The sequence below is a fragment of the Stomoxys calcitrans genome, chromosome 4 (genome assembly GCF_963082655.1).
Source record: "Stomoxys calcitrans chromosome 4, idStoCalc2.1, whole genome shotgun sequence".
Classification (NCBI taxonomy): domain Eukaryota; kingdom Metazoa; phylum Arthropoda; class Insecta; order Diptera; family Muscidae; genus Stomoxys; species Stomoxys calcitrans.
In genome coordinates this window covers 41,589,556-41,602,068 of record NC_081555.1, presented here as the reverse complement: position 1 = coordinate 41,602,068, position 12,513 = coordinate 41,589,556, and the positions used below count along the sequence as shown (strand labels likewise).

Below are 12,513 nucleotides of genomic sequence, written 5' to 3'. Positions count from 1 at the left end.
CACCTAGACCTTTTTCAGTAGCCCACTTAGATGTTGCACGTAGAGCTTCCTGAAGTATATCTCTTAGAGTGCTGGGAAACTTTCCCCTAACCACAATTGCCACGTCATCAATTGTGGTTAGGGGAAAGTTTCCCAGCACTCTAAGAGATATACCCCAGGAAGCTCTACTAGAGTTCATAAGTAACATTTAAATTATCTTATAATTATATAAAAGGTGATGTATTTTCATAAGTTTATTTATTAGCAAAATCTAATCGCGTATATCTATATAAAAAAATAAATTGCTATTACGTTAAAAAAAACTACAATTTGGCAATTCCATATCAATTTAGTATGTTTTCTAATCTAAACCACATCACTCCAAAAATTATCCATGGCCGTCTGATTTAACCAGCCGAATGTCCAACGCATTCTAGGATTTAGTTTGTCACAGGGATTTGTGTAAACCGCTCTGGTATCGCCTTCAACGAAGGCTTCCAAACAGGAAGCCCGATAGATGCCATGCACTATCATCTGATGCTCTTGGTCGTAGGACCAAAATTGATTGCCAGCCTGATTGTGGCATGACCACATCCAAATCGTGGCATTCTCACCAGAATCACTGACATCCAAACAAACATCGCCCCTGTGTTTTCGTATATCTTTGAAATAGCTCAAACTCCAGAATTGTGTTTCTTGCGGATGAGTTTTGTTGGGGGCACAGCTGAAGAGACCAATGCCTCCATTGACCCCATTGCCCAAGGTATCTACACAGAACGAGGGGAAAGCCACACTTTGTATTACACCCGAGGCATAGTCGGGTGGTAGAACAGGAGGATAAGCTTTAAGTAGATCGGGAGCTATTTCCTCCATGTACCACTTGAAGGATTTACACTTCAAATGCTCGCGTATGGCCAACTGTTTGCTAAGATCTCCAGGATCAGCAGCTTCAGTGTCGGGTAGACGATCATAGATGTAATATTTATACTCATCCATCCAGACCTCAGCAACACGTTTATGATTCTGAAAGAGAAAAGCAGATTAATAAATTGACTCATTTCCCTTAGCAAAACTTACTCTCGCCACAAAACTGTAATTTCTGGGACTGGGTCTTCCACTCATGGGGCCACGGAATACATGGGCCACACGCGAACATGGCACATCCACCAGCATACCACCACACATCCATATTTTGAAGCTCAATTCATATTGTTCGGCTCCCCAAATGTCCAGACCTTCATCATAGCCACCCAGTTCCCAAAAGAATTCGCGCCCAATGGCAAAAAGTCCACCCATCATTATGGGATTACGATAGGGCTGAGTTTTGTCTTCGGCATCGATGGGCAATACCGGCATTTGCTTATAAATAAAATTCCAATCAAATGCTCCACGCGAACCCTCCTGATGGCCTCCGTTGTACGCAAATGTGGCATGATCGATACCATCCACAATGGGACATGTAGATATTCTCTTGTTCATGGCTATCGGTTCTAGCAGGGGAGGTAACCAATTGACATTGCATTCAATGTGAGAGTCAAAGAAGACCAAAACATCTCCGGTGGCACGGCGAGCTCCAGCCAAACGAGCTCCAATTAGGCCAGTTCTTTCTGCCAGACGTACAATCTTCACCAAACCCGCAAAGTAATTGGCCACATAATCGTCCAACTGCTGTTTCAAATACTCCCGATCACTGAAATCATCCACTATAATAATTTCATGTAACAACTCTGGAGGCGTACGATTTTTGATGCTGTAGATAGTTCGTATTAGAACGCTGAAGTATTCATTGTAGAATGGTATGACAACACTCGTTGTAGGCAAATGCAGCAAATATTCTCTATGGAGGCATCTGAAAGCAAAAAGGTTCGATTAGGTTAGGTAAGGTTGAAAGGAGGGTGCTGATATTAATCCGCCCCATGCCACTATGGACATACACCTAAGCCAGTAAACGGCTTGATGTGCGCTTTTAAAACTAAAAAGTAACCTAAAAAAAATCCTTAATTGTTTTCCACACCACTCCCCTAAGTTGGTTTATGCCTGGTATCGTGTTCCTACTTAAGTACAGGTGCATTTTAGGCGCGAAAACCGGGCAAAGACATAGGAAATGCTCCAATGTCTCATCATCTTCCCCACATGTAATCACTAGCCCCACCGATTTTGCATAACTGAGCTCATAGTTCTATGTGTCCCGTTATGATACCAAAAGCTACACAGACCTCCTTCTTACGTTCTTTCACTAACAGCTTCGCCTTCTCACGATCCGGATCACTCCATAGGATTTTTGCCGTCCTACCGACTGTTCCACAGTGACGCGAGGGCGTTCGTTGCCCACTCCCTTAACTCAGACTGTTTCAACCGAAAGGCTTCGGGTTAACCAAGATTTTTGACGGCCATCACTCTGGCCTTCACTTCCAAATCGCCTGCCCTTTCATTTCCCCTTACTCCGTTATGGCCCGGCACCTAAACGATGCAGATTGTGCTATTCTCAGAGAAGGCGTTAATCTCCTTCTTACACTGCAAGACGTTCGTGATCTTACCGTCCTGGTTATTATAGCCCTTAGCGCCATTTTACTATAGGTAAAGATGTTCACACTCGAAGTCCTCGCGTTAACACCATACCTCTTCACGCATTCCGTGATCGCCCGGATCTCCGCCTGCAGGACCGTATTATGGTCAGGCAGTCTAAAGCAGAGCTCAGTCCCTGGGTTCTCAATGTACACCCCCAGGCCCACTGTGTCCTCTAGCTTTGATCCATCCGTGTAACATGATCTTCCAGACGGCAATACTAGGGTTTGCCTCGCCCTGGACCTAAAGTTTCATCTCAGTTATCCGATCGGAAACCTCTTCCCTTCCTTCCAGGTTTCCTATCGTCGCCTAGATTATACCGCGATGGTAAGATCTGCTCCCATCCTCAATCCATTCTCTCAACGCCTTAAGTCTGATAGCCACAGCGGCTGCCTCACATTTAATCTGTATGTCAATGGGTCAAATATCTAGAACAGTTTTCAGTGCCCCAGTGGGGGTGGTCCTCAACGCTCCGCCTATGCTAAGACAACATGTTCTCTGAACCTATTGTATGGTCCTTATGTTGCACTATTTCTCCATAGCAGTCCATCAAACTACTGAGGCGTAAGTAAGTATTGGTCTAATCACGCTCCTGTAGAGCTAGTTGACTATCCTCGGATTCGGGTCCCATTTCGAGCCAACGGCCCGCCTACATAGTGCCCAACATCTTTGAGCCTTCACAGTACGCTCCTGAATGTGACACTTCCAATTAAGTTTCCTATCCAAGATCACACCTAAGTATTTGACCTTGTCAGACATCGAAATCATTTTATTGAGGAAACGTCTCATGCACAGGCATATTTCTATCTTCTCTGGGTTAACATTGAGACCCCTGGGTCTAGCCAAGTCATATGCCATGCACAGCTGGTTCGCATCCTTACCCCTAAGAAGTATTATAACATCGTCTGCATAGCAGACTGGTTCAAATCCCTCCGCAGAGAGCATGCGTAATAGGTTATTTATGGTGGTCACCCAATGGAGTGACGATAGAAGGCCCACCTGTGGCATGCCCTGTGGCACTTTCTCCCTTATATTTATGTCAGGGGACCCGCAATGTATTTACCTGTTCCTTAGCATATAGTTTATCCAGTCCCTAAGGACCCGGTCCACCCGGAACTGGTCTGCGTAGCAGACGGGTTCAAATTCTCAGTCAGCATGCGTAATAGGTTATGTATGGTGGTCGCCCAAAGGAGTGGCGATAGAATGCTCCCCTGTGGCATGCCCTGTGTCACTTTTTCCCTTATATTTATGTCATGGAACCTGCAATTTATTCACCTGTTCCATAGCATGTGGTTAATCCAGTCTCTAAAGACCTGGTCCACCCGTTACTGGTCTAAGAATTGGATCAATGTGTCGATCCGCACATTGTTATACGCCCCCTAGATGCCAATGCAAACCGCCGTTGTGTACGTCTTGGCATCGAAGGATTCTTCTAATACTCTTCGTAATACTCTAGACATTGTCGTCAATGTCTTCTATGCTTGGACAATCTAAATTATTGTGTCTAAGTCTTCTTCTGAGTAATCTTCCGAATTTTGTCCAGTTGACTTTCAACTTATTATGGAAGCTTATCGGACTCGTCGCTGGCCGTGCTATTCTAAATCTAATGTAGCGATGGTCTGAGAAGGAATGCTCCATGGAGACCCTCCAATCCTGAACCTCATCGAGTAGATTTTCCGAACATATTGTCACATCTAATACCTCCTTCCTTATACTATTAACAAAGTTAGTGGTGTTACCAATATTAAGTGTTATTAGGTCGTTAGTATTCAAGAATTCTTCCAGGGCTTGGCTCCCCCTCCTTACTAATGTTGGTACTACCCCACAAAATGTGGGGAGAGTTTGCATCGCACCCTACTAGTACCTCATTTCCTGTCTGTTTTGCTTTCCTCACCAACCGTTGCAGCTCCGACGTAGGTGTTGGAGAGTCAAAAGGCAGATAAAGTGATGCCAGGTATAGTCCACCGTCTCCCTGTCTCATCACTGTTGCATCCGACGTTGACAACTCTGAGGAAAATACATAATTTTTATATTTATGACAAATAACGCAGGTCCTCGAACGGGTACCAGTGTTGGTAGTTGATATGGTTCAGTCCAGAAACTTTGTTCCGGGTCGTAAATGGCTCCTGAATTAAGGCAATATGAATCTTGCCTTTGCTGATTTTCTCCATCAGAGCGTGAGTAGCTGTCTCGCTTCCGTGGAGGTTTATCGGGTTGACCTCAATCATTGGTCCATTAAATGGGCTTCTTGCTAGTTGGTGATGGTCTTATCGTCTGCTCCCTGTTCTTTAGGCTGCATTGAGTTTCCCGTCAGTGCACTGCCAGATGTTTTAAGACAAGAAACTTTGCGTATCCTAGTCTTCCGAATCTTGAGAAAGTCGGCAATGGTTCAATCATCGGGGCACTGTTCGTTAGGCTGTATTGAGTCTACTGTCTCTGCACTGCCTCATGTACTAGTCTTCCAAATCTTGAGTAAATGGGCTTCTTTGGAGCAGGTTATGGTCTCATCCTCGGCTCCCTGTGCGTTAGGCGGCATTGAGTTTTCTGCCTTTTGTTAGAGCATTAGAATCTTTATCCATCCTAGTCTTCCTAATATCGAGAAAGTCGTTGATGTTTCCGTTGTCGGGTCTCTGTTCGTTAGGCTGTGTTAGGTCTCTCGCCCCTGCACTGCCTGATGTTTTAGTATTAGGATCTTTGCTTATCCTAGTCTTCCCAATATTGAGAGAGTCGGTGATGATCTCGCTGTTGGTCTCCTGTTCGTCAGGCGTTATTGAGTCAGCTGCCACTGTACGGCCTGTTGTCTCAATATTAGGATCATCGCCTATACTAGTCTTCCCAATCTTGAAAAGACAACCATGTCCCCGGTAATATGCCATGCCTTCAGTCTTAGCCGAACTTTTCATGGACCTATTAACCTACCATATAAAATAAAACATCCTTAATATCAAGGAAAATATCTTTCGCCAAAGGAAATATTTCCTTAAAAATATGGAAAATTTATCAACTGTAAATCAAGTCAACTTATCTTTGGCTCGAATCTTCAAAATAAGGACACCAATTTTTTTAATGTGCCATTAAATCTCAAAGCACATTTTTCTTCCTTGATTGTGACAGATCTTTCAACGAGATAGCTGAAGTCCCACTCATCGTGTCCATCATGGAAAAATAGTGTCCGATGGAAAAATAGGCTGTCATACAAAAGGTTGCATATAACGATTTCTGTAGAAGCAGAGGGAACGGCGTGGGAGGGAAAGCCATAAAACATCTGATGTGCGCCTGTCCCGTATTGGCGACAAGGAAGAACTAAACCAAGGATCACTGCTTTTCTCTTAGTGATATGGTATATCGGATTTTACACTTCTGCCTTTGGAACCACTTTGCAGTTGTCGAAGAATGCGCTAAATCTAGGCCGAATTCCCGACTCGAAACTATGCTGGAGAGGAATACGGTTGCGAGGTGGTAATCTGCACATTAATGTTGAACTACCAGGATATTCTGCCTACCGTTGACCGATGGAGGAAAAAGGTGTCGTTTGCTTCTGACAAGAGGTGTGTGAGCACTAGACGGTCCAATGCTATAAAGGATTTTTTTATGTACCCACCACCATAGGATAGAGGTATACTAATCTAGTCATTCCGTTTGTAACACCTCGAAATACTGATCTAGGATCCCATGAAGTAAAATATTCTTGATCGTCTCCACATTCCGAGTCGAAATAGCCATGTCCATCCGTCCGTCCGTCTGTCGAAATCACGTTAGTAGTCGAACGCGTAAAGCTATCCGCTTGAATGTTTGCACAGATGCTGGGTATTGATGTAGGCTGTTGGGGATTTCAAATGGGTTACTTCGGATCAGATTTGGTTATAGCTCCCATATAAGGCGATCTCCCGACTTGACTTCTTGAGCCGCTGGAAGCCGCAAATTTTGTCCGATTTTGCTGAAATTTTGCACATAGTATTCTGTTATGACTTCCAATATCTGTGCTAAGTACGGTCAAAATCGGTCTTTAACCTGATATAGCTTCCATATAAACCGATCTCCCGATTTGATTTCTTGAGCCCCTGGAGCCCCTGTGCCAAGTAAGGTCCAAATCAGTCAAGAACATGATATAGCTCCCATATAAATCCATCGCCCGATTTGACATCCTGAGCCCTTACAAGCCGCGATTTTTATCCGTTTTGGCTGAAATTTTATGTTATGACTCTCAACGACTATGCCAAGTACGGTAAAAATCGGTCTATAACCAGATATAGTCCCCATATTTTGGCAGAATCCATGGTGGTGGATTCCCAAGATTCGGCCCAGCCGATCTTTTATTCGTTTTTTTTTTGCAACTAATGAAACGCATACCCTTCATATTTTTTACGGCGATCGGTATCCTGCACCACTGTGCTGTGGCTGTGATTAAATGTGAAGTTGGACTTAGAAATTCCTGCTGATTCGGCTTTGCCATGTCCGCCTATTCGCATATCCTTTTTGTGCTGATAGTCCGTCTGTCGTTCTTTTGTGGAGATCGCATGTGTTATCCAATCATCGGTTTATATGGCAGCTATATCAAGTCAAGACCCCCGATCGGTTTATATGACAGCTATATCAGGTTGTGGACCGATTTCAACTATACTTAACATAGTTGTTAGAAGTCATAACAAAACACACAACTACATCTTTTGGTATCTAATTTTCAGAAACGCCAGATCTCGGAGATAGTGTGATTTAAGCGAAATTTTGTGTGCTTTCATAAAGTACCCTAAAAATAAAAATTTGGTATCCAAATTTTGGATGAGGTACCTAGGGGGGCTGCCCCACCCTAAAACCTACCAAACATATATTTAGACCAATCACGATAATATGGGACTCAAATTAAAGGTATTTGGAATAAGAAAACGTATCTGATATCCAATTGTCGGGCCAAGTGTTAGGGGGACCACCCCAACCCCCAAAGCACCCATAAATCGCACATATTTACCGACCATGGCAATATGGTACTCAAATGAAAGGTCTTTGCGAGTAGAATACGAATCTGATATACAAATGTGGGACCACGTTTCTGGGGGTCCACCCAAAACACCCCCCAAACAGGACTTATTTACTGACCATGGGAATATGAGGCTTAAATAAAAGGTATTTGAATGTGGAATACGAATCTGATATCCAAATATGGGACCAAGTGTTTGGGGGGCCGCCTCTCACGAAAAACATCCCCAAAGGAGACAAATTTACGACCATAGCAATATGGGGCTCAAATGAAACGCCCCAAACTGGACATATTTGCTGACTTTTGCAATAAAGAATTTAAATGAGATTAGAAGACGAATTTGATATCCAACTTTGAGGGCAATGGCAATATGGGGTTAAAATAAATAATATATAGATTTATCAGAATAAAGCACGTTGTTGATATATTTTCCGGGCCTCAATCCCCAAAAGACCCCTAAAGCGGGCATATTTACCGACAATGTCAATATGGAGCTTAAATGAAAGGTTTTGGGGGGGTTTTAGGTTTAGAGCAAGAATTGATACCCATTTTCGGGACCAATTTTCTAGGGGTCTATACCCCACAAAAAGCAGTTTTTAAGTGACCATCGCAATATTTGGCTCAAATAAAGGTATTTGGGAGTAGAATACGAATTTTATATCCAAATGTAGGACCATGTATTTAGGGCATCACCCCTTTCCCAAAACACCTCATCCTGTAAACTCCCCTTAAAACCAATGGCAATATGGGGTTTAAATAAATGGTATTTGAGAGAAGAGCACGATGCTGATATTTTTCAGGGCCAAGTGTCTGGGGGACCACTTCTCCCCCGAAAACACCACTAAATCAGACATAATGAGAATATCGGGCTGAAATGAAGTATTTTAAGAATGGGTACACCTTACATCCAAACTTAAATTCGTAGACCAATAAAGATCATATGGGATTCAGATAAAGGTACTTATATTGTTAAATTGTTAATCAAGTTAGCATGGTATTTCACTAAAAGATCTTTAATTGTCGAAAAGCAATATTCCAAGGAAACTTTTGATCCATATAAAGTAAAAGAAGGCGCAGTAGAGCGGGCCCGGGTCAGCTAGAAATTCTATAAAATTTGAACCGAATAGAATATCTACACGAAACCTGACTTAGTAAATATGGAGATGGTTTTCAATAATTATGAAAATTTTGGAGACCCTACTAGGTTTAGGGGCGGACTTGTGGCGTGAATTTAGGTCACCTCTAACATTTCACATTTTGAAGTGCTTCCAAGTAGGCATTTATAGTCCGATCATCATGATTCTTTATGCAAAATATAGAGGTCACAAAATCCCACATAAAACTAGAATAGATGTCTGGATTATCTATAACTTTTAATGAGATATTGGAGTTACTAAAAACGTTTTTAAGATTCCAGCCAAGGTATCGTCGGCATTTATGGAATTGTGGTACTATTTCTTTACCAATTGCCAATGTGATTATATCATTGGAAAGGATACACATTTTCCTAAATAATTAAAACAAATTTGATAAAGATTGTCCTTTCCTATTAAAAGTTATACGCTTCACAACTAAGATTTTTCGAAAAAAAGGAATTTTTCGAATAAATTAAATTACGAATTATAATGAAAATTTGATAGAAAATAAAAAAATTTTTTGAAAAAAAAAATTTTGTTCTCTCCCGAGACAAGCTCAATGATCGGAGATGCAAATGGATAAGGAAAGCCACACCAACCACTATGGGACGCGTTTCGTCTTTGGTTAGAAGACTTTTCAACCATGTTAGGTGTGATGGCTTCAAGGGCCGTGCGTTGGTGTGTTGTATTTGAATCGTATCAACAGCGAAAACACATCTATGATGCAATTACCGCATTATCCACGCTCGACAACCCTGACTATTAGCTGTACTTTTCCCAATGCATGTATTTTTGTGTAATGACAGACATTCTGTCTGTGGCAAATTACACTTCTTCGGTACTACACATGATTTTGTGCATCTGTTGGAAGTTGTATTGATAGCTTCGAACGCTAGACAACGGCAACGGCTCTCGCAGTTGTGCCCAGGTTCGAATCCTAGACGGGCTCTGCCGAATTTTTTTTTTCATTTTTGAACTTTTTTGTAAAAAATCCCTTGTTGTAATTTTGTGTAAAGTATCACAATAAACCAAACTGGTTTTCGAGTGAACTCACCTAAATGGTGGGCAACCCTACACCACAATTTTGCTATTCATTTAAAGCTAGCTATTAATTTAATTCTTTTCGACTGTTTTTATAAGGCCCAATTAATAGTATCATATATTAATTGAGTTTTGATTGAAATCGCATCAAAATTATTCCAATAAATAACTAGATCGGAAACAAGTTGATGTGCAATTAGCCGTGTAAGCTGTTAGAACTTGTGGTACTTTGAACTTTTCATTTTATATGGAAAATGAGAATGATAAACACAGCTTTCTTTGACACTAAACTTCACAAAAAAACTTCAGCGCATAAATGAATAAAGTGAAAACTTTGTGTTTTTTGCATTAAATTTTTACTTTGTTTTATAAATAATTTCTGTATCTGTTATACTATGTATAGCATATTTTTATAACCTCCACCATAGGATGGGGGTATACTAATTTCGTCATTCTGATTGTAACACCTCGAAATATGCGTGTAAGAAACCAGAAAATATAAATATTCTTGATCGTCGTGACATTTTAATTGGAACTAGCCATGTCCGTCCGTCTGTCCGTCCGTTAGTTCGTCTGTCCGTCTGTCTGTCGCCGTCTGCCATATAAACCGATCTTGGGTCTTGACTTCTTGAGCCTCTAGAGGGCGCAATTCTCTTCCGATTTGACTGAAATTTTGCACATAGTGTTTTTTATGTCACCTCCAACAACTGTGCGAAGTATGGTTCAAATCGGTCCATAACCTGATATAGCTGCTATATAAACCGATCTTGGGTCTTGACTTCTTGAGCTTTTAGAAGGCGCAATTCCTATCCTATTTGACTGAAATTTTGCACGTGGTGTTTTAATATCACTTACAACAACTGTGCGAAGTATGGTTCAAATCGGTCCATAACCTGGTATAGCTCCCATATAAACCGGTCTTGGGTCTTGACTTCTTGAGCTTTTAGAAGGCGGAATTATTATCCTATTTGACTGAAATTTTGCACATAGTGTTTTGATGTCACTTCCAACAACTGTGCGAAATATGGCTCAAATCGGTCCATAACCTGGTATAGCTACCATATAAACCGATCTTGGGTTTTGACTTCTTAAGCCTCTAGAGGGCGTAATTCTCGCCCGATTTGACTAAAATTTGGCACATAGTGTTTGGATATCACTTCCAACAACTGTGCGAAGTATGGTTCAAATCGGTTCATAACCTGATATAGCTGCTATATAAACCGATCTTGGGTCTTGACTTCTTGAGCCTCTAGAGGGCGCAATTCTCATCCTATTTGACTGAAATTTTGCACACAGTGTTTTGATATCACTTCCAACAACTGTGCGAAGTATGGTTCAAATCGGTCCATGACCTGATATAGCTCCTATATAAACCGATCTTGGGTCTTGACTCCTTGAGCTTTTAGAAGGCCCAATTCCTATCCGATTTGGCTGTAATTTTGCACGTGGTGTTTTGGTATTACTTCCAACATTTATGCGAAGTATCGTCCAAATCGGTCCATACCCTGATAAAGCTGCCATATAAAAACCGATCTGGGATCTAGAGCTTCTAGAGAGCGCAATCCGACTTGGCACAAATTTTGTACAACTGCTTCTCCCATGGCCTTCAACACACGTGTGCAATATGGGTTGAATCGATCTATAGCTTGACACAGCTCCCATATAAACCGATCTCTCGATTTTGCTTCTTGAGCCCCGAATGGGACTATAACTTGATATAGCTCCACCTCCGTCCATATTCATTATTCTTTGTATGTCTAAAAAGAGATGCTGCGCAAAGAACTCGACAGATGCGATCCATGGTGGAGGGTACATAAGATTCGGCCCGGCCGAACTTAGCACGCTCTTACTTTTTTTTTTTTGCTCTAATCATTTTCTTGCCATAAAAGAATAGTCTTTTCCATGCCATCACAAAACAACATTTAACACTTTGCATGTGTAGCGATAAGATAATGAAGCTTTTCTTTATCACATTGTTAGGTGGTGGTAGTTCAGTGTAGTTTTTGGCAGTTAATTATCTGAAAGCCCACAAAAACGAACACATATTTGATGACGTCGACGATGTAGACACTTACTCTTCTTTTCTAACATCTGGAACGGAACGATTAACCGAAATCGAATCGGACAGCAAAGCATTAAAACCATTTTCCAGAGAAAGTTCATGTTCCAACTCCTTCTTCGATTGGTCGGTTATGTAGGAGGGCATGCCATGTTCTCCCAAACCCACTCTATTCATTTCCATTTCTATGGCAGCATGGTCATGCCAGTCGCGTTTGGGTCCCTTTGGTTCAGGCAGCCGGAAGGGTACATTGATGTCATAGAATTGGGTGAGGTCCAATTCACCTTCCAGTATGGGCTTTACATAGGTTCGCCCATTTACCACCGCTGGTCGAGGGCGACGAGGCGTTCTCTCTGTCTCTTTTTCCTTGAAGATCGGTGGATGAGCTCGCTCACTACTGTCATCTTTTCCACGCTCACTTACACTTCTCTCTAGCGCCGATTCACTTAAATCACTGGGCAGTTGCCTACTAATGCGTCGTTCGACTACTTTGATTGTGATCACTGTCAAAACGATTAGCGTCACTGCGAATAGAGTAACTTTTTTTAATAGCCGTTTAAGGTAGCGCGGCTGCATTGTGGTCTAGATTTGTTTTTTTTTTTTTGGGGGGGACCAATGCTGATGACACGCACGAGTTATCAATCGCATTACCTATACAAGACTGATTCGTTTGCTTTGGCAGCAACCAACGAACTCTGCAGTGTCGGTGGAGTAATGAGACCGGCAATGAAATTCAATTAAACTAAGTGAAGTTTCAG

The 12,513-nt window shown here is 41.9% G+C and overlaps 1 protein-coding gene across 1 annotated transcript; it reads right to left on the bottom strand.

Annotated features, from left to right (window-relative positions):
* Positions 1 to 279: 279 nt before the first annotated feature.
* LOC106081126 (N-acetylgalactosaminyltransferase 4) lies at positions 280 to 12,412 on the bottom strand. The gene is made up of 3 exons (XM_013242873.2): positions 11,772 to 12,412; positions 1,057 to 1,828; positions 280 to 1,002 (listed from the first exon to the last, which is right to left on the bottom strand). The coding sequence occupies exons 1-3, from the start codon at positions 12,329 to 12,331 to the stop codon at positions 346 to 348; spliced, it is 1,989 nt and encodes a 662-aa protein (XP_013098327.2). The 5' UTR covers positions 12,332 to 12,412; the 3' UTR covers positions 280 to 345.
* Between the last annotated feature and the right edge of the window lie 101 nt (positions 12,413 to 12,513).